The sequence below is a fragment of the Ambystoma mexicanum genome, chromosome 4q (assembly GCF_040938575.1).
Source record: "Ambystoma mexicanum isolate Mex_15411 chromosome 4q, UKY_AmexF1_1, whole genome shotgun sequence".
Classification (NCBI taxonomy): Eukaryota; Metazoa; Chordata; class Amphibia; order Caudata; family Ambystomatidae; genus Ambystoma; species Ambystoma mexicanum.
This window is the reverse complement of record NC_090928.1, coordinates 633,654,847-633,679,052: the sequence shown is the minus strand read 5'-3', so window position 1 is coordinate 633,679,052 and position 24,206 is coordinate 633,654,847. Positions and strand designations below refer to the sequence as shown.

At 48.5% G+C, this 24,206-nt stretch overlaps 1 protein-coding gene across 2 annotated transcripts in view; it reads right to left on the bottom strand.

Annotated features, from left to right (window-relative positions):
* VPS54 (VPS54 subunit of GARP complex) overlaps nucleotides 1-24,206 on the bottom strand; it is a 2,536,401-nt gene that overhangs the window by 1,421,271 nt on the left and 1,090,924 nt on the right. For both annotated transcript variants that reach the window (XM_069608186.1, XM_069608187.1), the window contains one exon: nucleotides 17,608-17,660. In XM_069608186.1, coding sequence (XP_069464287.1) covers nucleotides 17,608-17,660 — 53 coding nt within the window. The remainder of the gene's footprint in view (nucleotides 1-17,607; nucleotides 17,661-24,206) is intronic.

Here is a 24,206-nt window from a genome sequence, read left to right as displayed (position 1 = left end):
TTTGCTTCACCAGCATTGTATAGCTTATTGGAAATGCTAGCTGGGGCAATGCATGTCTGTATGTGCGAGGGGGAGCTCCTGCGCCTCCTCGCACATACGGACAGAGCAGCCTGGAGCAGGGCGTTTCAGCACCCACACGCAGGCCAATGCAGATGGTACGTTTATGTTCATTGTTTTTCTTTAAACATGTGTATGGATACGTGTATGCTGTATGAATGTGCAGCGCCTTGCATACACACAATCATGTTGATTGTGTTAGGCCCAGTGGGGCCCAGGGGACAGGGATGGTATCTTTTTACTGGACATCTATTATAGATGTCCAGCAAAAAATGTCATGCCTGCCCCCTGGGCCCCCTAGCACCAATTGCAAACCGTTTGGCTATTTACCCATTTTTCTGTTAAAAGTATGCTCTACAATTCAACATTTTAACCCATTATTTAAAAGAAATTCACCTAGGGAAACCCCCCCGAACCTTCTTTATTGGTTCGCCCTCCCTCACTATGCTCGGTCGCTATGGCATTTTTGGGGGAAATAGTTATGCCCCTCCACTTAAAAATATCACCAGCCGCCACTGGCCCTCAGATTGTGTTGGGAACGGGATGGGGGGAACCCAGGGACTATGGTGGGAGCACAATGGGCAGGAACCATGGGGTAGTGGTGGGAGGAGAGTGGGGAGAGCCCAGGGTGTGTGATGGGGTGGGGAGAGACCAGGGACTGGGTATGAGTGGGATGAGGGAGCCCAGCGACTGTGATGGGAGCAGGTGATGGCACGCAATACATACTGTCCATTTGGCTTTTCCAGGGGGTCCTGACCTGCCCAAATTTTGCTCAGGTGGGCCCGGGCCAAAAACGTTTGAAGACCACTGCCTTACAGATATATACTCTATGTCAAACATACTGTCTTCAGTGAAGAAGCTGCCTACAATGTGTGCTACTAGGGAGGCGTTGTTGCGCTTTATGGAAATTGATGGTCGGAATGCTTGGATGCATTATGATGCATCTTTGTGGCATAATGCATGTTTGCAACTAGCAAATAGGCCCTTATGCTGGAAGAGTTGGGTCAGTAGGGGTATACTTAGAATCCGTGATGTGTGACTAAATGGTAGCATGATCCCCTTTGACTAGTTGAGAACATCTTTTGGGATGGGAGCTGGAGAAAAAGGTTGTTATGAGGCCTTTTATGCACTCTTGACTGAAAGGACTGGAATGTTGGACGGGGGCATGAATGAGAGACCTCCATTGTGTGATCTTCTCTGTTCTCCCTCGTGTGTGGTTTCCACGTATATGAGGTTAATGTCGATGGAAGGAACGGATGTGAGGGCTTGGGACAAACTTCGCCAGACCTTGAGGATTGACCTTGGTGCGGATATCCCTATTCAGGAATGTACATATTTTCTTCATGTAGGGGTGCGGGCAAAGATGGATTTACAGCTACGATATATTAGACAAATGATCCTCTATAGACTATATTGGACACCGTCCATGATGGCTAGGTTGGGACTTTTGGACTCCGATTCATGTTGGGGTTGTGGATGTGGCGGGGGTTCTTTGATGCATATGTTATGGACGTGCTCGAGAGTTTCTGATGTTTGGACCAGTGTATTGGTCAGATTAGACCTTGTAATGGAAGAGAAACTTCCTCGCACTTTCCTTTCGATCATATTCTTATCCAACAGGGGAAGAGAGGACAGGGCTAGGGACTGTGCAGATTGGATTAATAGAGGTTTGGTTTTGGCAATGAAACAGATCTTGCGAGTTTGGACATCCAGAAAGAAACCTGGTGTGCAGGAGTGGCTATCGGACATGCAAGTCTTGTCGAACTATGATAAAGTTATGCTATTTGGACAAGGAATGGAAGGGCGTTATTCTCGTATTTGGGGACCTTTGAATGAACTATATGGTTCAGGGTACAGGTTCCAATATTTGATGGTCAATCCCTATACCTTGAGTGGGGAATATTTTTCTAGTGGTGGGGGACTGTTAGTTGTGGGTTTTTTTTGTTTTTGTTTTTTTTGTTTTGTCTTTTTGGTTGTGTGTCATGGATCTTTCATAAAGTTGAAATTGTAATTCTACATATGTTATGGATGTCCATATTGTTATGTATTAATCTATTTAGTTCTTATGAGTTTTGCAATTTGGACAAAATGTTGTGAAATGGAGATTGTTCTATTGATGTTGGTTGTTCAAAATGTTAAATAAAGTGATAAAAAAAAAAAGAAACCTCAGATCTAAGATGGGGTGAAGGACCCTGTCCTACCTCGGCACCAGAAAATAGGTTGAATACCAGCTTTTGCCTCTTTCCAAGTAGGGTACCAGATCTATGGCACTCTGTTCCAGAAGTTGAGGGTCCGGAGGCAAGAACTGACTGCCAAGTGGATGGTCTGGAGGCGATGAGCGAAAGGGAGACAGTATCATAGTATCCCAGGGGAATTACCTGCAAGACCCAGGCGCCGGAAGTGGTAATCATCCATTCTCTGCCAAATTGGGATATCCTGACTCACACAGGAGAGATGGTAGAAGTCTGATTCAAAGAGACTTCACACCGGGGGCAGTGGAGGGCGCAGTGGGGTTGCAACGCCTCCTCTGTGTGCACCTCTATCCCCGGCCCTTGTTGGGGCTGCGCGTGCTTACCAGACGGGGCTCGAGCGCTTCCCCTGTGGGCGTAGAAGGTGAAGGAAAGTTCGAAATTACCAGAAGCTGGGAGTTATTTAGCTCTTGGTTCTAGCCAAAGAGAGCCTGGTTAGCTTGAAAGCAGGAGCTGCTTGTGACTCCCCAGGCAAGTCCATGCTGGTGGGGGACTGCGCTTACACGAGCGGTGGATGAGGTGCTAAATCTACCCGCTCCCGGCAGCCACCAATATCTGTTACACTTATCCTGGGTCCTCCGTAGTCGGACTGCGGAGCCACCGGCACACCAGCACTGCGGAACACACCGAGGTGCAATCAACTGCAATTCCAACCTATATCGGTACACCCAAACAGCTTAAAGAGCCGACACCTTCACGGACCTCAAGCTGCCATTTTGCCACCTGGAGGTGCCAAAGATGCGCAGGGAGCTCTGGCACCCGGCGAGCCCTGCCGGAGACCCACACCCCATCTGCTGGGGGACTGCAGCCCAGTGGAACATCATAACAGGGGGGGGGGGATGCTGCACACAACACGCGAGACACTCTTGGGCCAGCCTGTGCACGCTGCCCTGTACGGGTCTGCGCCAGAGTGCCGGAGGAGGATCGGCTTGTGCAGGCTTCCCCCCACCCCCTGTCTGCAGTGTGGCAATTTGGGGTGCGGAGGGCAAGGAGCCGGGCGCTGAAGCGGTCGCCCCCCCCACCCCGCAGCACGCCCGCCCTTACTGACCTCACTGCACCAGAGACACTGCATCTGAGACCTGCAACCAGTCGGTCCTGCGACGGCTGGACTAAGGCCAAAGCGCAACACTGCGACACAGGATACCTCCCCGGCCTATCACTGGGATGCAAGCTGAGGCTGCCGGACAATCCTACGGAGTAGGGAGCTATCGGTGCACTCACCATGCACGGGCTCCCGGCAACAAGGCGGCATGGAGTCATGGCGCTGGGGCCGCACGTGGAGGGGGACAGTCAGCAACTTGCACCCACCAAGGCCCAGGAGGTGCAGAACCAAGAACTAGCTTAATCACAGTGAACGAGATCACACAGTAAGCTTACCGACACCCTTGTTTCCGGACCCCCACACTCGTAATGAGGCCCATAGTTTCTGTTTGAAGTCACTCTGCTGGTTTGGTCCTTTAGTGGAAATAAGTTCTTTATGAAGACGGAGTGACTTCAAAAATAAACCATTTCTTTTTGAAGCAAGGGGACTCCCCTCCACCCCACGACACGGGGGCTTCCCAATCCTCTGCAGATGAAGGGAACAAGCATTCCTAGCTACAGCAGGGAGCTGAAGGTCTTGTTCCCTGGACCAACGGATTAAAAGGTAAGAAAAGGTATTTTCTTTTAATGTGTATGTATATTATGTAATGTGCATTAATGAGTGAGTGCATGCTGTGGCCTGGATATGCCTGGGAGTGCCTGTTGTGAAAGGGTACACACTCAAATGTATGGGTGGCTGGGTGTGCGTGTGTGTATGTATGTATGTATGTATGTATGTATGTATGTATGTATGTGCATGGTGTGTGCTTGTGTTCAGGGGCACAGCAAAACCTACATTTTGGGAGACGGCTAACCCTTCAAATGTTGGGCGAGGCACTAACTTCACAAGTGGTTTGGGAGGGGAAAACCTATTTGTGTGGGGGCATCGATCTTCTTTACTCATTCTAATGAGACTTTTCTAGTGCCGCTTTAATGTTACAAGCAGTTAACTCTCTCCTTTAAGTCTGAAAGCATGCACTTATGGACAGCTGTGAGAATGAGCGGTCTCCTGTCCCCTCTCCACCCTTCCAATCACTCCCCTGGCATGCAAGTACTAAACCCACATCACGATTTCAACTGTCTAAAAGGAACAGTGAAATGCTTTACGTTAGTATTTGCTGGGCCTTAATGACAAAATACAGGTGCCTTTTAACATCTGTGTCCTGTTCTGTCCGGCAACGGCTTTGTAGGTCAGCCAGGTTGAGTCAACTTAGCCCAACATTTCAGGGGTTGGCGGAGAGGTCTGAAGCCCAGTCAGATCAATGGTGTTGTGTCACTGCTTGTGTTTAATGCCATGATTACCTACTGGTAATCTTCATTACTCATATCCCCATTCTTCCTAATCCCAGTACTTGTGTATGAAGCACTTTGCCTCATACACAAGTACTGGGATGAGGTAGCGGAACATGGAGGTAATGACTGGCTTAGTTACCTGTAATCTTCATTAGTATTAGCCGCACTCTTCCTCATCCTTGTACTTACCAGTGAGATAACGTGCCGCATATGTCCGTACTGGGACAAGGAAGAGGGACGTGGAGGTAATTCTGGGCCGATGTGCTGATTTTGGGAGTTGGAGCAGGGGGTTGGAGGAAGAGGGGTTGTGTGAGGGGCAGGGATTGTGGGATAAATCACAATGGCAATCCATCTCCAGGCTAAGTAGGCTTGATATGTGGTATTAGTGGCTAGAGAGGCATTTTGGTGCAGCCAGTCTATTCATTTCTTAGTTTGGCTTGACTTTCTTTAACTGGGCATCTCTGATAAAGCGGTTCTGCTAAAATTACCTGGCTCGACTGGCATGTGGTTACTGCCAGTCTAGCCGTTTCTTACTGTGGCATTGAAGATTTTTCTGGGCATCTGTGATAAAACAACCATAAGGGTTATTGCTTTGACTGCCATTTTGGTGCAACCAGACTAGGTATGTCTAAATGTGGCATGCTTTACTGTAATGTTTTTGTGCGTCTAGACTGGTCTACATTGTACAGCCAGTTGTACATGTTTTCATTGTGGCATGGCATTTTTAATAGCAAAGTATTCAATTAATTAAAGCATTAATGCTCCTGTGCACTGTTGGTGCCTTGCATGTATTGGGTTTTTGGACTGGCGTTACCCTACAAAACAATTGCAAACGCTCTGGCTTTTTAGCCAATGTTTCTCAGAAAGTGTGCTGTATAATGCATTAAAACACACACACATATATATATATACATATATATATTTATGACAATGCATTACTTACCGTAAAAGCATTTCTGATGGTTGTATCTGCTTAGATTCACATGCTGTGCATAGGTCCGACATCCAGTGGTCACTGCGGAGTATTGCATTTTGTTTTTCGTAGTCGAAAAGGGGACGTCGACAAGGCGTGTCTGTAACACTATCCCTATAGTGACGTGCGTTGTACCCACAATCCCTCACGCGTCGAGGCCCCTCTGTTTGTATTTTTTCTGCCCTGAGGGAGTCTTCTATACGTGAGTGAGTACAGAAAAGAGAGAGAGAGATGTAGAAAGGTGTCTATGTTCCTTCTATCCGAGCGGGGAGGAAGGGTGGGCGCATGTGAATCTAAGCAGATACAACCATCAGAAATGCTTTTACGGTAAGTAATGCATTGTCTTCTGATGTTTGTTAATCTGCTTAGAATCACATGCTGTGCATAGACTAGCGAGCAGTACCCGGAGTTGGCGGTGGGTTATGAGAAGGAACAGTAGAGAAAAGATGTCTTAATACTGCCTGTCCAACCTGGGAGTCAGATCTAGAGTGTGCATCTAGACAGTAGTGTTTTGTAAAGGTGTGCACAGAACTCCAGGTAGCCGCTTTGCAGATGGACTCAAGGGGAACATTTGCAATGAACGCTATGGAAGCCCCAGTACCTCGAGTGGAATGTGCTCTTGGCTTGAAGGGTAGTTCTCTCTTAGCAAGAGTGTAACAGAGAGTGATGCATTGAACAATCCATCTGGATATAGTGGACTTTGAAACTGCATCTCCTTCTCTTCCTGCTGCCACCGAGACAAAGAACTGATTAGTCTTTCTCAGTGGTCTGGTTCTTTCCATGTAAAACATGACAGCTCTGCGTACATCTAGTGTATGCAGACTTTTTTCTCCCAAGCTGGAAGGGTTTTGAAAGAACGTTGGTAGTTCTATTGACTGGTTTACATGGAATTTCGAGATGAATTTTGGTGCAAACCTTGGATGTGTGCGTAGAACCACCTTATCCTTGTGAACTGATACGAAGGGGTCTAGAACAGAAAGAGCCTGTAGTTCACTTACTATCCTAATGGAGGTGATAGCTATTAGGAAAGCAGTCTTAAGAGTGAGGTCTTTAAGAGTTGCCTTGTGCATGGGTTCAAATGGAGGGCCCATGAGTCTAGAAAGTACCACATTTAAGTCCCATCCAGGAGCTGGGTTAGCTATCGGAGGGTGTATTCTCTTTACCCCCTCCATGAAGGCTTTGATAACTGGTATCTTCCACCACGACACTTTAAGTTGGGAAGTGGTATATGCAGAAAGTGCCGCTAGGTGGACTTTAATGGAATTGAACACTAGACCTGAATCCAGTAAATGGGTCAAGTACAGAACAATGTTAGTGGGAGACCAGTCAACCGGGTTGATGCTCTTACCTCTACACCAGATGACAAATCTTTTCCACTTACTAGAATAGCAGTGGCGAATATTAGGTTTTCTGGCTTCCCTGAGGATGTCCATACATCTCTGCGGGAGTTGTAGATGTCCAAATTCTATGATCTCAGGAGCCAGGCTGCTAAGTTCATGGTCTGAGGGCATGGATGCAGTGTCCTGCCCTTGTCCTGTGACAGCATGTTGTACGGGCAGGGAAGTTTCACTGGGGGAGATAGGGACATCTCCATCAAGTGAGCGAACCATGGCTGCCGGGCCCACATTGGGGCCACTAGTATCATGGTAACCTGCTCCTGGTGCATCTTGTGCACCACTTTGTTGAGAAGGGGAGTCGGGGGAAAGGCGTAAACAAATTTCCCTGACCATTGAATCGACAGACCGTTCCCCTTGGACTGGTTCTGGGGGTACCTGGAGGCGTAACTTTGGCATTGTGAGTTCTCCAGAGTTGCGAACAGGTCTATTTCCGGGAATCCCCATTGCGTGAAGACGTCTAAGAAGATGTCTTTGTGCAATTGCCATTCGTACTCTTCGGGCATGGGGAAGTCTCTGCTGAGTTCGTCTGCTAGCAGATTGAGTTCCCCTGGTACGTGTTGTGACAGTAGGAACATGTTGGGTTTGAGAGCCCACTTCCATATATTCTGGGACAGCTTGGACAGTCCTGGAGAGTGGGTGCCCCCCTGCTTGTTGATGTAGTACATGGCTGTGGTGCTGTCTGTAAGGACCATCACTGTCTTCCCTTGTAGGTGTTCCTGGAAGGCTTTTAGTGCTTTGAACACCGCCAGTAGCTCCAGTAGGTTTATGTGCTTGGATGCTACGTTCCGAGTCCACACTCCGTGAGCCGTCTGATGGGATAGGTGAGCCCCCCATCCTGTGAGGGATGCGTCCGTGGTTAGAGTGGCCTCCACCGCGGGTGTGGCAAAGGGTTTCCCCATTATCAGGTTTTCCTTTGTCCACCACCGTAGCGAGAGAACCAAGGCTTGCGAGACCACCACTAGATCGTCCCATTGTCCGCTGGCCTGACACCACTGGCTGTTGAGCCACTCTTGCATTGGGCGCAGGCGCGCATGAGGTACCAAATAAATACACAACGCCATCATTCCTAGCAATCGCATCGCTTTGCGCACCGTCACCTCTCGACCTGCCACATATTGGGGGATCTGAAACAGCATGTTTTGGACCCTCTCGTTGGAGAGGAAGACGAGGCCGTCCTTTGTTCGAATTAGAGCCCCTAGGAATTGTTTGACTTGGCTGGGGTCTAAGCTGGACTTCTTCTCGTTGATGGAGAAGCCCAGTTAGAACAAAAGGTCTACAGTCTTTTGGGTGTTTGAGAAGCATGTCTCGTAAGAATCCCCTGTTATGAGCCAGTTGTCGAGGTAAGGGTATACTGGGATGGATAACCTGCGCAGGTGGGCTGCTGCCACTGCCAGTACTTTCGTGAATACCCTTGGTGCAGATGCTATGTCGAAGGGTAGCACTCTGAACTGGTAGTGTTTGCCCTCTATCATGAACCTGAAGTATTTTCTGTGCGCTGGCAACATTAAAATATGAAAGTATGCATCTTTCATGTCCAGTGTTGTCATGTAATCTCCCTGTGATAGCAGTGGGATCACTTCCTGTAAGGTCACCATACAAAACTTTTGGGGTTTGACAAACTTGTTCGCTGGGCGCAGATCTAATACAGGGCGCATGGTTAGATCCTTTTTGGGTACAAGGAAGTACACTGAATAAATACCTTCCATTACCTGAGATAGAGGCACGACCTCTATGGCTCCTTTTTCCAGTAGTTGGTCCACTTCTTGGAGAAGGATGGCGAGGTGTTCTGGCGTCATGCGGCGTCCCCTCGGGGGTCTGTATGTTGGGGAACTGTTGAACTCTATACAGTAGCCGCGGGCTACGCTGGAAAGTACCCAGCGGTCCGATGTTATTCCCTCCCATGCTGGAAGAAAGGATGTTAACCGGCCCCCGACCGGCGTTGCATGGGAGGGGACGCGAATCTTCGCGTCACTTGGTGGTGTTGTTGGCTTGGGAGCCTCTGGGGGTGGAACCCCGGCCTCTTCCCTTGCCACAACGTTGACCCCTCTGATTGTACTGGCCGCTATTACTTTGGTAGTTGCTGGCAGAGTACTGTTGTTGTTGGTTCAGTTGCTGGCGTTGTCCACGAAAAAAGCGCTTATTTCCAAATCCCCGCCTGTTAGGGGGTTTTGAAATTTGGTCTAAGGTCTTTATTGTATCAAATTCTTTCTTCGCGTTCTCCAGCGCGTCATCCACTGCTCTCCCAAAGAGGTTGGACTCCTCTATGGGTTTATTAATAAGGGACACTTGTGTTTCCGCCTTAAATCCGGAATTGCGAAGCCAGACGTGACGCTTCAGTAAAATTCCTTGTACCAAAGTGCGGCCAGCCGTCTCTGCTGCATCGAGGGTATTCTTGACGATGCTTTGATTGACCAGAGAGCCCTCGTTAACTGTAGTCAGTATACGAGTCCTTAGGGGTTCGGGAGCTTCTTCGATGTCCTGTCTGAGCTTAGCCCATTGAGCATCGGCGTAGCTTGCCAATAGGGTGTTATTATTGGCGATTCTGGTAGACAATGCTGCAGAGGTGGTGATTCTCTTGGCTAGGGCATACAGCTTCTTCCCCTCTTTGTCTGGGGGTGCCTCGCTAGTAGATAGTGGGACTCCTGCCCTTTTCCTGGTGTTGGTCACAACCAGGGAGTCCGGGATTGAGTGACCCTTAATATATAATGGGTCTGATTGAGAGGGAGAGAACAGTTTCTCAATCCTTGGATTGACCCCTCTCACCAATGCCAGAGTGGAAAGAGAAGGTGTAATACGTCTCTTAACTGAGGCGAGGATGGCTATAACCTGGCTAGTGGGGGGGTTTTCTTTGATAAACCTCTCCACAAAATCGGTGTCTGGGGTGACCTCCCCAGTTTCGATCTCGAAATGTGCTGCTGCCTTCTTCAGCAGTGCATTGAAGGTGGGTTGATCATCAACAGGCGAGGGGTTCCTGACTGGTGTAGTTTCAGTAGACCTGATGACTTTACTGCTACTGCCTGTGTCAGTCGACCTAGCAGGTGACTGCCAGGGATTTGGGTCGCCCTCGCCTGTGTCTTCCTGGAATCCTTCCTCACATAGGTTAGTTTCCTCGTGAAAACCTTCCTCTTCTTGTTGGTCCTCAACATAGGTGAACTCATCTTCCTCTTGGAAGAAGGTGTCTTCCTCAGTGGGATTGTAAGAGTCTATGCCCTCCTGTATGGGGTTATAAAACTTCTGGTATTTAGCCCCTGGACTCTCCAGGGGTGCCTCCATTGGTCTCTTGGGTGCCCTGTCTTCTGGGATGGACATGAACCTATCTAGTTTGTCCATACAGGTCTGGAACCTTTCAAAGGTCCACTGAGGTCAGCCAGGACGGTCTGGGAAAGAAAAGGGTTTTTTTTCCTCCTGTAATAGTCTGGTTCTGTCCCATAACGTCGAAGAAAGGGAGCCTTCGCCTTCTGAGTATCCTTCTTGCTGGCTAGGGCCTTCTGTCGGCGTCAGGAACAGGCCTGATCTGTTTTCCGGCGCCTTCAGCGTATCTTTGGCCTTGTGCGCAGTTTTCTGCGTTGCACTCGCCGTACGTCTTTGGCCGTCCTTAGATGCTATGCGCGCGAGGCTTTCGGCGATCATACTCTCTTCCGAGGGATCGGTCGCCGTCGCGCTATGAAACGTCGAGCCTTTGCTCGCCGAGTCCTTGCTCGTCGAGTCCTTGCCCGTCGAGTCCTTGCCCGTCGAGTCCTTTTTGGCAACGTGAGCGCTCTTGCGATGCGTGTCGCTGGAAATTTTGGTGTTAGCGCCCTTATTTTTAGAATGCCCAGTCGCCTGTCGCGGGAGCGGTGGCGGGGAGGGCTGACGACCCTTGCAGTCGGCGTAAGACGTCAGTGGGCCCGGCGTCCCCGTTGGCGCTATGGCTGCCTTCATCTTCGACGAATGTGTGCCTGGGGGTATGTGCTTTGGTATTTTTTTGTGTGCGTCCTTGTCGCCGGGGTGTTCATCCCCATAAACTGGGCGTGAGCCGGGCTTGTCGGGGCCGGGGACGGACGACTAGGAGCGTGAACGCTCCTTTGAGAGGTCTACAGCCTCCGTTACGGGGGCCGTGTAGTCACTCTCCTCGTCACACTCGGCGGCAGCGGGTGAGGAGTCAGGCCTAGACATGGCGTAGGCCGCCCACCTTTTGACCCTGCGGTCTTTTAGAGTTTTGGGCTTTAGTAATTTACAGGCCGCACAGCCGTCCTCCTGGTGATCGAGGGGTAAGCAACGGTTGCACCGTTTGTGCTTATCCTTCCAGGTATATTTACCCTTGCAAAGCGGGCAAAACCTAAATGGCGTCCTCTCCATAGCTGAGGGTAATAAGTGTGACTACGACCTCGAACGAGAGGGAGGGGAAAGAGAAAGGCATTCTTAAGTAAAAGAAAGAAAGACCACAAAACCCCACTCTCCCTACTGTGTATGGCCGGCGAGGCCAGGCCACTTGTTCGGCAGCTCCGAAGGATCTCCTCCGCTCGTCCTTCCGTCGAAGATCTTGCTCGGCGGAGAAACGGCTCTGCGTCGAGGGAGGGATGTACGATGTCAACGTCCCCTTTTCCACTACGAAAAACAAAATGCAATACTCCGCAGTGACCACTGGATGTCGGACCTATGCACAGCATGTGATTCTAAGCAGATTAACAAACATCAGAAATATATATACTGCTCCTAGTACAGTGTGCGGCATACCCTTGAAGCAGCACGCTCGTGCGTATTGCGCAAGCGTTGTAATGTAGGCCGGCCCAGAGTGTGGCGCGACCTATGATTTGTTGCCGAATTGGGAGGGGCCCCCTCAGCATGGCTCGCAGGGGGGCCCCCAAATGTTGTGTTACGCCACTGGCTCCATTCCTTCGCATCGGCACTGGGGTGGGTGGATGCATGGCGCACTCTTCATCCCGCAGATCAGGGCTACTTCTTTTCTAACGCCCACGGTTCCATGTCCGACATAGACGATCTTTGTTCCCCAGGATATGTCACACAGACTGAAATCCGCCACCTACCTAGCCAGAGGCATCTCGGACCACTCCCCCTCCTGCTTACGATGAAACACACTAGATCCAAGCCTCACTCCTCCTGGAGACTCAATGCACACGCACACTACCTGGGTGTCCCCGAGTTGTGTCAGGGCCTTGTGCAATAGACAACCGAATATTTCTCCCTCAACAAAGGCTCTCTGGCCAGCACCATAACACTCTGGGAGGGATACAAGGTGTTGCTCCGGGGGGGAGGCCCTTTCTCTGGTTACAGCACACCGCTGGCACCAAACCTTAGAAATCTCTGAGAAAGAGACGGCTGCTCCAAGGGCAGAGTAAGAATTCCAACGTCTGGTACACCAGAATCCAAGGAGGCGATGATTACAGCCCAAGAAATATTTAGGAACCTGGCGCTAGACAAAGCCTCACTCGACCATGCACACCCAGATCTATGCCAATGGGGACAAGGCCAGCAAGTTCTTGGCTTGGCTGGAGCGGATAGAAAGCACCCGAAAGGCATATCAGGGCTATCCAAGGGACCGAAGGGGAACTGCTCCAGGAGGATGCAGACATTGCAAACGCCTTCGCTACCTTCTATGAAACTCTATATGCCTCTAGGGAAACTACACCCAAAGGGATGTCCCCACACTACCTAGAGTCCATCGAGCTCCCCCAGCTTTCCGGGGCCCAGACCGAAAAGTTGGAAGTGGAGGTCAGGGAGGAGGAGGTGGCTGCAGCTTTGTCCAGCTCCAACCTGGGAAACCCCTGGGCCTAACGGCTTCCCGGTGGAAACTTGGCGACGAATAGGCGACTCAGTCGCAGGGCATATGCACCGCATGCTGCTGCACTCTCGCACAGAGGGAGAGTTCCCGCGTGACCTCAGACAGGCCACCATCGGGTTCATTCCCAAACCCAGGAAACCTGCGGATCTCTGCGCCTCGTAAAGACCCATATCCCTCATCAACAGGGAAGCTAAAATCCTAGCCCGGGTCCTGGCCAGCAGAACGCTGGGCGTCATCCGCTCTTTGGTCTACCCGGACCAATGCGGGTTCATGCCATCTAAGTCCACCAGGATGAACCTCCGGAGGGTCCACTTCACAATCAGCCAAGCCTCTAACATCAAGGAGCCCCTCGCTCTGCTCGTGTCCTTTCTCTCACCTCCTTTTCATACTAGCAATAGAGCCACTGGGAATCCGTTTTAGGACTTTCCACAGTGGTCTGTGTTCGCGTGGCCCTTCGGAGGGGAGGACCGGGTCTCGCTTTACGCGGATGACCTGCTCATCTTTATGAGCAACCCTAGGGTTACATGCCCCAAGGTGACCGGAATCCTCTCCGAATATCACGAGTTCTGCAGGCTTAAAGTTAATAAGCAGAAGACTACTTTTTTTCCGCTCCAGGGTGGGGCTGATGCGATCCCGCAGCACTGTCCCTACTCGGTCTCCATCCAGAGCTTTGCTTACCTCGGCATCAGGGTGACTTCCAACCCCGACAATTTTCTTTGGCTTAATCTCCAACTGGTGGTGCACAGACTTGAAGCAGATGTCAACCACTGGCAATCCCTCCCACTGGGCTTTTTGGGAAGGCCGCCCTCTTCAAAATGCTCTCCCTCCCGAGTTTTCTCTACATCCTGCAGAACGCTCCTACTCACGTTCCCCGCACAACCGTTTCTTCTATAGACACGACCATCAGAAAACTGCAAGTCTGCATAGCCCTGACCACGCTGCAGCAGTCGGTCTGGGAGGGGGGCTGGGTATACCCTGTTTTAGGGCCTACTACTGGGCATCGCAGTTGAGTGTCCTGAACGACTGGCTCCATGCGGACTCCGCTCTCCCGCACGTCGGGAATGAGCTTAGATATATGGGCAAGGGAACGCCTTTCCGAGTCCTATACGGGACAGACACTGCAGTGGACCGAGGTGCTTCAGCATATTGGGTGGGGGAGGCGGCCGGCAATGTACCAACCCTTGTGGGATAATGGGTATATCCCTGAGGTCCTGACAATGGGTTACTTTCCCAGCTGGGTGGGCCGTGGGATACTGACCTTAATGGAGGTCTTGAGGGACAGACACTTGAAGCCGCTCCACATAATCCGGGAGTTTGGCCTTCCTCCGGAAGACTTCTACAGATATACACAACTGGCACACGCCCAACTCACTGCACTTTCGATCATCCCAGACAGCTCTCCCCTTGAGGTGAACGTCCTCCAGGCTAGGATTTTGACAAAACCCACCTCAACACTGTATCAGGTAATCACTGCATTCGGCGCCCGGGACTTAACCCAGCTGAAAGAGGTGGGGGATATTTGTGGGTCCCTTGGAATCGGAGGAGTGGGTGGAGGCCCTGAGGTTCCCCCTTGAAATAGGTATAGACGCCAAACTACGGCTCATACAATATAAGATACTCCACAGGTCTATTACGCTTGGGGGGTGATGGTCAAGTAGGGATGGGCGGAAGATGCCGACCAGGCACCTTTTACCAAATGCTGTGAGAAGGTGAGGTCATATACAAATTCTGGTGTGAGTGCGTCCATGAACTTAATGAGATCCTAGACACCACTGTACAGTTGGAGCCTAAACTTGCACTACTAGGTATCTGGGGGGATGGAGATTACACGAGAAGGGCGGGGGGACACCCCTCGCCCTTACAAAGGGCATAACCAAAAGACAAGTAGCCTCCTCGTGGGGGGCACCTGAAGGACCCACACTGAGTAGATGATCCAACGAGATGGACAGATGTGCGTCCCTGGAGAAAAGCATATACTCCGCTAGGGGTAGCCCTGGTAATTTGTTGAAGGTGTGGGACAAATGGACTGGCATTGCATGATCAGGGAAGCCGTGAGTAACCCCCGGACACAAGCAATGCCTGTAAACTTCCCAACACCCCATCCCCCCTACAGAGCTCCCAGTCTCTCCCCACTAAGAACGGTGCATCTATTGAATGTATGTTTGAGTGTTTGAGTGTTTGAGTGATGGGTATGCCCGTCCGTGTTGTTGTAAAACAAAGAATTTATCCAAAACAAAAGAAAAACATGCTGTGGCCATCGTTCTGGCCACACAGTCCATGGTTTCAAGGCCCGATGTGAGGAACTGGAAGGAAGACTCCTTGCCATCCCGCAACAGAGCCTTCAACCCATCACTCATGTCACCCTCAGGGATGTGTTCCGCTGCCTCCGAGATGACAGACCAAAGCCCAAAAGAAGATTTGGCTAGTCCACAGGAGGTGTTGATGCATCTCAGGCCCAGGCTCGCAGAGCCAAAACCTTTCCTGCACCATGCATCCAGTCTTTTGCTATCCCTGTCTGGTGGCAAAGAGGGGAAAGATGTAGTTTTCAGGTTAGATGTAGCAGCCTGCACAACCAAACTTTCCAGTAACGCGTGGGCTGACGGGAACAGTGGGTCTGAGGTTGTTGGCCTGTGCTTTTTGCTAGTTCCCAGTATACAGTCAGGACAGAGGATGGTTTGGACCACAGCACAACAACTCTTGTCTCTGTCTAGTTGAATGGCAGTGCGGTTTCATTTTTTGGGCCATCGACCAGAATATCTGAGATCATATTGCAGTTGGGTTGGGAGGGAGTAGACAATCCTATGCATGTCAGGAGTGAGTGTACAGGTTTTGTGGGTTGGGGAGGCAAGATGTACGGTTTGGGTTTTGTGGTGTAGGAGTGGGCAGGTGTGATACCAGATATGGGTTTTATGTTGCAGTCGGTGCAGAGGAAGAGAGTTGGGTATAGGTTGGAGGGGACTCGGAGTGGGTGGGGTGGGGCGTTATGAGCCAGGTATGGCTCTTGTACTGTGGGTTGTGGAGAGGCAAGGCACACGGTTTGGGTAAGGCCAGACACAAAAAGTTTGGGTGTAAAGCAAACCTAGCTCAGCTTTACCCATACATTATTTGGCTCCCCCCACCTCTGGTTGGATTCGGAATGAGCACACTCGCCTCCTCCTTACCATACTCCAAGGAAGCAGAATGAAACAGCTACCTGAAACTTCTCTGTGATTGAACACCAATCCAGATGTATTGCCAAATTCTCACAGCAAGGAAGCAGAAGAGACTGTGGTTCCTTAGTTTGATTTCAGCACCAGAATGATGTAGGTGTGGTGTGGGATATCCAAAAACAAGAAGGGACACAACCACAATGAAATATGCCATGACAGCCCAATTCTCTGAAAGCAGCAGGTTGTGGTGAACGAGATCTTGCAGTGTCAAAATCAGTTTTGTGAGATAAAGGTGTTCCCAGGGAAATTCCATTCAGGAACTCAAATGACAATTCTGAAGTGGTGTCAATAATATTTGGCCTCATACAAAGAGTCCAAGGTGGAACTGTGAGGATGTCACTCGATCTGTTTTTGTGGTTTGAATAAATGGGAATATTCACACATATCATGCGAACAACAATTATTTTCGTGACAATATGTAATGAAAGCAAATGAGAGAAGCTTATAAAAGTAGTCCAAAACATCTGGAGTCCCAAAGGGTGTAGAGCCCTGCTGTTGAGTAAACTTCCAAACCACCAGGCCCAAGCTCGAAAGAACTGCTTCAAATATCTTCTATAGAAATCCATTTTAGAGACTGTTGCTTAGTTCTAACAACCTTGCATTTTGATTTGGCGCCAAGTATCTTCTCCACACAAGAGTTTCTTCATATTAGGCATTCTTCAACATGAGCACTCAATGTCGTTGAGTCTACATCTGACAATGCCTTTGACCTGGTCCTTCTTGAACGCTGCCCACTACCATAGACTTGAACAGGCCCAGCATTATATTATTTAATTAGAATAGTTGTTTATATTCCTGAATTAGCCATAGCACTTGCATGGATTGGACTTGAACGTGTCCCATGCTTCTAAAAGGAGAGCTAAGGGTACTGTAGAGAGCTTTTGGTTTAACTAATGGTTGTAACTAGAATTTATTATTTTGTGAAGCTTAAATAAGGTATATTCACCTCGATTTTCTTTTCCACCGAAACCCGGCCAGAGGATTCTTACCAACAGAAAACACGTCTTGACCTACAGCAGATCTCTAGACTTTCTGTCATCTGTGGATCCCTGTGCAACGACTTAAAATGAACCTCCCATGAAGGTGATTATTTATGAAGTGGCCACCGCTTGTGGGTACAACATGAAGCAGCCAACGCATTGATAACACCTCCTGCAACAGAGCCAGCTTTTTTGAGGTCGAACTGCAAAGAGACTAGTCTTGAAAATCTCGAAGATGGTTTTGGTGTGGCATAAATCAACCACTATGCTAGCTGAAAATTAAAGTAATCATAACTTAAATAGGCATGATGTGTTGTCAAAGAGCAGCAGAGGAGTTAGGCAAACAGGTGATTTAAAAGGGCAGGACCTAAGGCATGTGAAAGGAACATTGTGCATTGCTAGGTATTACAACTTGTTTTAAGAAAGCAAAGGTAGTGTTTTTGATAAAGCCACAATGCGGGAAAAACGACTCTACTAGGGAGTTGACAGACATTTTTCTTTCAACTCCCATGCAGATATTTTCCTTTTTTGACAAAACAAGAGCAATAATTGAACAATCTGATTAAAACAAAATTTGAGTCACATACCTGCAAGCATCTGCATCAATTTCATCTATTTGAGCAACTGTACTAATCACACACTGTCAAGACAAAAATATGATATAATGGTTTTAAGCCGGTGCTCAAGTTTAACAAAAGCAATTAAAAGAAAAATACCCATCCATTTCCATGTATGCTATTCTACAGACCTGATTAAATGGAAAGATGTCTAGCAGCAAATACAGTACCTTTATCCAATTTAGTTTTCCATTTTGTACCAGGTAAATCGCACCAGAACGTAATGAACAAATATTATTTCTAAATAAACTAACAGTCATCTTATTGAGGCCCAAATATGAAAGTAATTATGAGTAGACAATATGGCTTAATGAGCAGGGAAAATATGCCTAGCAAAGCGTTAACAAGTATGAAAATGTTCTGATAATTATGTGGTATGTTCATTGAAGTTTAATAAGGTGAGGCTCTAAGGCTGTTTCAGGTTGGTCAGGGCATGGCAGATAAGTCTGGCAGATAAGTCTCCTTCCAGTACGACCTCTCGCAACACAGCCACAGCAAGAAATCCACTAACCTGTCCGCAATTCCCCAAAGCGAGGTCTGAGCTATAGGCTGCTAGAAAGGAACAAGCTTCTAAAATGAGATGAGATGTGGTGGTCCAACTAGATCAAATCTACTTCTTGTAGAGATAGCCGATCTTTCTTTGTTCAGAAATTGGAAACATTAAACCTCCTAATTTGCAGGGAATCCCGACTAGACTAACATGTTTCCAAATTTGTCTCTCCCATTTGTTCCTTGTAACCCTCAGAAAGTCCATGTTTGAGGATATTAAGAACCTGGTATCAGTGTCTAGCCTGTGACATCAACCAAGGGGTCCTAACACAATGTGAAATTGACCTATGTGTGCGATGCCCCAAACCCAAAACATTACTCGACAACACTCTTATACGCCCTTTGACTACTACAGTGTTGCTGGTAAACTCCTTGAGATCCCCTCTTTGTTTTCATTTTATTTCCCTGTGCTAACTTAAAGTTACGAGGGTAGGGGGATACGTTTTATCCTACCTATGTTTTTCTTTTGTGAGTTCAGCAAACACTACCTTATGTGGAGTGCTGAGGGGACACTGCATCTCTTTTCTCACTTCTCCTGTAACTTTCTAGTTACAGTGACAAGTCTACCTTAGTAGCTAGCGGCAGTGGATGACTATCGATTTTGAGAAACATTACTTTATTTCTTGTAGAGTTAAACACGCCCACAGGCCTCAGGGAGCACAACTTAAATCGCAGGCTGTATTCACAGCTGCATTAAGGGACACATGGGGCACCCAGGTTCCAAAATGGTGCCTATCTTTTTTTTCCAACTCACAACGACTTGTCCTTTCTTGAGCCTCATTCTGCCGCCCTGGGTGAGGGAGGTCCTGCGCATTCATTTGTCTATCGCAAGGCTCCCATTGGGAACCCGCCCAAGGACACCAGTGTGTCTGGGAGGACAGGAAACTGGGAGCTCACCGAAATTACTCAAGTTTTTGTCCTCCTGTGTGTCTGCTTGGGTCCAGTTCTGACTGGGTGCCTGGCTGTCCCTTTGGGACAGCCACCACCCAAAGTTTGAATGTAGCATGCATGCTGATTGGGTGGGTTCCTGCATAAAAGGCGAGGGTCTTGATGCTGAAGTCAGAGTCGACAACTGGAAGATCCATTCCAAAGAATTAGATAGAAGGACGTCTGCAACTACCTTCAGTGACCCCTGCAGCCCTTTCTTCTGTGTGACAGGGAAGATCCAGACCAGAAGACCTCCACACTTGAACTGGTGGGCCTAACCAGTCTCGATACCAGCTACAGTTTCAGCCATCCCACGACGGGCTGCAACCTTTCAGGCCTTCAATATCCGAATACCCTAGGACGTCTGGCACGGCTACAGTGCATCATCTTGTCAAGCGCGGTACTGGCTGCAAACCCGCAGGCATCTGTCTGAGCCTATAGAGACTTCATCCCAATCATAGAAGTCCCCTCAGCTGAGTCGTGGATTGAGAGAAGGAAGAAAGTCTGCCGGGTGACAACTGTTGCTGCTACAAAGCATGTGTCGAGCCTCCACAACCAAGAACCACAAACATCGTCTGCAGGGCATCCCTGCAACCGAGTGTGACCGCCTGTTCCTGCCAAATGTTAGTCTTCCAGCCACCAAAGCCAGAGACCCGAAAACTGAGCTGCTGTCATCTTACCTTGGGGACCCCCAGTAACATTGCTGTTCTTCATCAAAGAAGGTACTGTAACTCTGGGGTACTTACCTAGGTAGTTTTTGTATTGCTGTTCGCTCTGAGTTTTTTGAGTCACGCTGGGATGGACGACCAAACTGTGTTTTCCCGTGCCTAACGACACCTTCCTACAGGCGGAAATCCTTCAGGTGACCTACTCAGCCAACCTGAATCCTATGAACCAATTGCGTTACTTGCTACGAAAAAGCGTCATCTGTGAATATGACAATTTTGACAGCATCCGCCTTTGTTTGTTCTGCCACCCACGGATCACTGGTTCCCCACTGCCTCCATATGACTTTTGAAACTCTCATTCCCCAGATAGGGTTGGACTTCTAAAGTTTAGGCCTACACAAATGTATTTAACTTACCAGTATTGCTATTTAGGAAATGTTGGTTGATGAATGATGTGCTAACCTAATGTTACTCCTTACCTGTCTCTCATCTAAGGGTCTACTACCTCATTGAGCATTGATACAGCAAATGCCCTACTGTATATATGTGTGAAACCTTTCTTAGTTACCTCAATTGCATTTTGAGTTTAACACTGCCTTAGTATATATAATAAATAATCCTATTTTTATATAACTATAGTGTGTAAGTTTTTCCTTGACTGTAAGTGTACTCAAAGGACTTTGTACTCAAGTATAGCGCTCCTCCCTCCTCGACTAAACCTGGATGGTCAACCATAGCTACCATACCTTTTGGGTAGTTCAGGCCAAACCTAACAGTTGGAGCCCTGTACATCCAAAAGCGAGTCTCCAAAAGTCTGACCACAGGTGGCCTTTAATAAAACTCCCAAACAGCTTGTATCCGTTAAAAAAGACAGTTTGGTTTTAAGCTACATCTCCCCAAAATTCTCATGGTAGTGTAACCCCCATCCCGCTTCTGTACGCCTTCTTGTAGGACCGCTTCCTCAACCATCCATCTATCGCTGTAAATCCCTTGTATTTTCAGCCCATTTTGTTTTTTTGCAACCAAAATGTTGTGATGAATCAGTAATGATTCCCCCCAGAAACCTGGCCTGGGACCTTCTCATGCAGCCAGGGAAGGGCAGACGCTTTCTGATCCTGACCCTGGGGGTAGTGTTCTGCAGGAGGATCACATGGGGGGTGTAGAACAGGCCAGGAAGACTGGAAAACCCCTGTTTAACTTTCCTCTTAACCCCACACATTTAATGACTGAAAAACAGAATATCAGAAAGACCAACTTTGTTGGTTGGCACTACAAGTCCCATAATCCCATAAGCACTGGGACGAGGAAGAGGGCTGAAGAGCAATGCAGCAGCAGCAGTCAAGCAATTAAGCCCAATAACCTACACCTGAGGGAAGCTGATGGGCTTAAAAGGCCCCCTTAGGTGCAGGTCATTATAAGGAGATGGAACGGTGGCTGGAGTGCATGCAGCAGAGGCAGAAGGAAGAAGGCACTGTGTTGGCAATCGAGGCAGAAGTGGGTGAAACGAAGGAACGCCAGGACTCTGAACCAGCAGATTTCTCCAGTTTGTCTTGTGAGGGTCCTGTTCCCCCAAACTCTGATGTGCAAAGTTTGTGCAGCAGAAGGCGTGAAGGAAGACTTCTTTTCCCCATGTGAACTGAGTTGTAGAGATTGTACAGCAGGAAGCATGCCGGAGACCATGTCCAGAAGTTGCAGTGAGGATGTGGTACTCAGGAGCGTGAGGCTCCTTAATTACATAGCCGGACTGGAGATGCCTTCAGCAAGAAAGGGTGTGCGTCCAAAGTAAAGACAGAAGTCACAGCAGTTTTGAGACACGCAAAGGAAGGATTACAAAAGCCAGCAAGTCTAACCGAGTGTTCTGATGCCTTGCACGAGAACTGCCGGCAACAGTATCCAGAAATACAATCGCTCATGTATGCGAAAAGGGATGTTAAACCGACAGTTTGATTGACAATGGAATATTTGAATTCTATCACTCGCGTAAGGAAGAAATGCAGTGAAACTTTCTTGACAAACTTAATTTTGTGAAAATGCATGAAAGGAATGGTCGCGTGCGCCTAATTACGATTCCAGGAGCAAGAGTGACCCTTGAATCAATATTACGCAGTGAAACCAAAATTAACAATGAAGTTGAAAATGCAAACCTTGACGTTACAAGTTGTAAAGAACAAGCATTGCCCAAGCAAAGAACAAAAGTGTTTCCCCAATTAAGATTTAAACCAGCCTTTCCCAGAGCCACAGAATGGTATAAATGTTACTGTGAGCAAAACAGAATACCAGCATAAACCCGGCGCGCAAAGGGCATCGTTTTTGTGGAGTGTGACAGCTGTTGAGCTGTGGCTGCGACCCCTCTCACCTGCCCTCTGCTAGCATCTGGAGGACTTTGGAGGTGCTGAGGGATACGCGGCGTGCAGCTTTGAGAACGCGGAGCAGGAGTGAGTGCCGTCGCACTGGTTGGCTCCGCCCCCTGTGACGCTTACCGAAAGTATAAATCCTGCATCCAGGTACCCTTGCGGCGCTAAGCCCGGCGCGCAAAGGGCATCGTTTTTGTGGAGTGTGACAGCTGTTGAGCTGTGGCTGCGACACCCCTCACCTGCCCTCTGCTAGCATCTGGAGGACTTTGGAGGTGCTGAGGGATACGCGGCGTGCAGCTTTGAGAACGCGGAGCAGGAGTGAGTGCCGTCGCACTGGTTGGCTCCGCCCCCTGCCCACCCCCTGTGACGCTTACCAGAAGTATAAATCCTGCATCCAGGCACCCTTGCGGCGCTAAGCCCGGCGCGCAAAGGGCATCGTTTTTGTGGAGTGTGACAGCTGTTGAGCTGTTTAGCTGCTTGCTGTAGCGCTGCAGGGAATTGCAAACTGCAGGAGCTGAAAACAACGATAAAGAGGAACTACGAGGAGGCTTCTAATTACATGAAGCAAACAGCCACAGCAATGGACCTACAAGATACCGGATTGAGAACCCGCCTACAGGTAAGACAAAGATTTGCCTCACTCCCGGAGGCTAATGGGAGTTCTGAACAAGCATTAAACTTAGCTAAACCAGACGAAATCCTGCAAGATTTAACCACGGATGTAGTGGGAGGGGAAGAACGGTCAGGAAGGTCCATGGCCTCCACCCTAACATCGGAGGACGTAAACAGGCACTCGGGAGATTTATGGAACAAACAAATATTACGGACAATAACGGAGGCCTGTAAATGTGAAAGAGAAAAAGACATGGACCATATTGAAAAAGTGGTTATGGCTTCGCTAACCATTACGCTGGCTCCCTTTCTAAAACTATACGAGGCAATTAAAGACTCCGTTCAAGACATGTATACCAGCAATACACAAATAAAGGAGACCCAGGCCCAAATGGCCTCATCCATGCAGGGCCTAAATAAAAGGATAAATAAAGAAGCCGAATTAACTCAAATTTGACAAACACGCCTTAGTGATCTAGCCAGACGAGATGCGACCGATAAATCCCTGGTGATGGAGGCTGTCCTGGAGGACTGCAAATGGATGAGGAGTATCCACAAACAAAAGACCGAAAAGATCGATGAGAAACAGACAGAGACAACATCTAAAGAAGGAAATGGCCCAATGAAATTGACACAGGGAGCAACTGTTCCCCCGAAACAATAGGAGCAACATCTGGAGGATGTGATTTTGATCCCCTCTGGAGAAAAGAGAGGGGATAAGGTCAATTTAGTCAAACAATTACCCTTAGCCCAACTGGAAACATCTACATTTGCAATTTTTGCAGGGACGATGCCTAAGGCTGGGACTCAGCAAAAGGGAAAGTAGGCCATTAGAATACTTAATGAAAAAGGAAAAAAAACAAAGAATGAATCACTCAAACAGAAAGAAAATGGTTTGAGAGCCTTCTTAAGGAATCTAAGAACTCCACCCAGAAGAGAACTGATAATGAATGATTCAGAGTGTATAGAGATTGAGAGGATTGAAGAACTAGAAAATGCTACAACAGAGGATAAAGGGCACGATCCTGAGCAGACAGGAAATTTAAGTGACCTCATTGAATGGATGGGAGATGACAGTAAGGAAGAAGATTGGGAAAGTATTAGCGTCTCGGAATGGCAAACCATAGACAAATGGGATACAACGGACCCAACTGAAAATCCTAAGGACGCTAAGAAGCCAAAGTCCAATAGAAAATCCAATCAAGTCAGCACCAAGGATTTAGAAAGAAAAGCTGGACACCCGGGACATGACTGTGATCCAGACCAGGAATATACCAAATTTAAAACATTGGAACAAAAAAGAAAATAACAGGATGATAAAAGGATGATAGAGCGTAAGACTCAGGACAGCCCACGACCTAAACAATCAAATGAAAAAAAAAGAGAAGAAGCCAATAGAAGCCAAGAAAAGGGTTGTGCCATTGTTGCCATCCCCGAAGAAATCCATCTTATTCAAAGG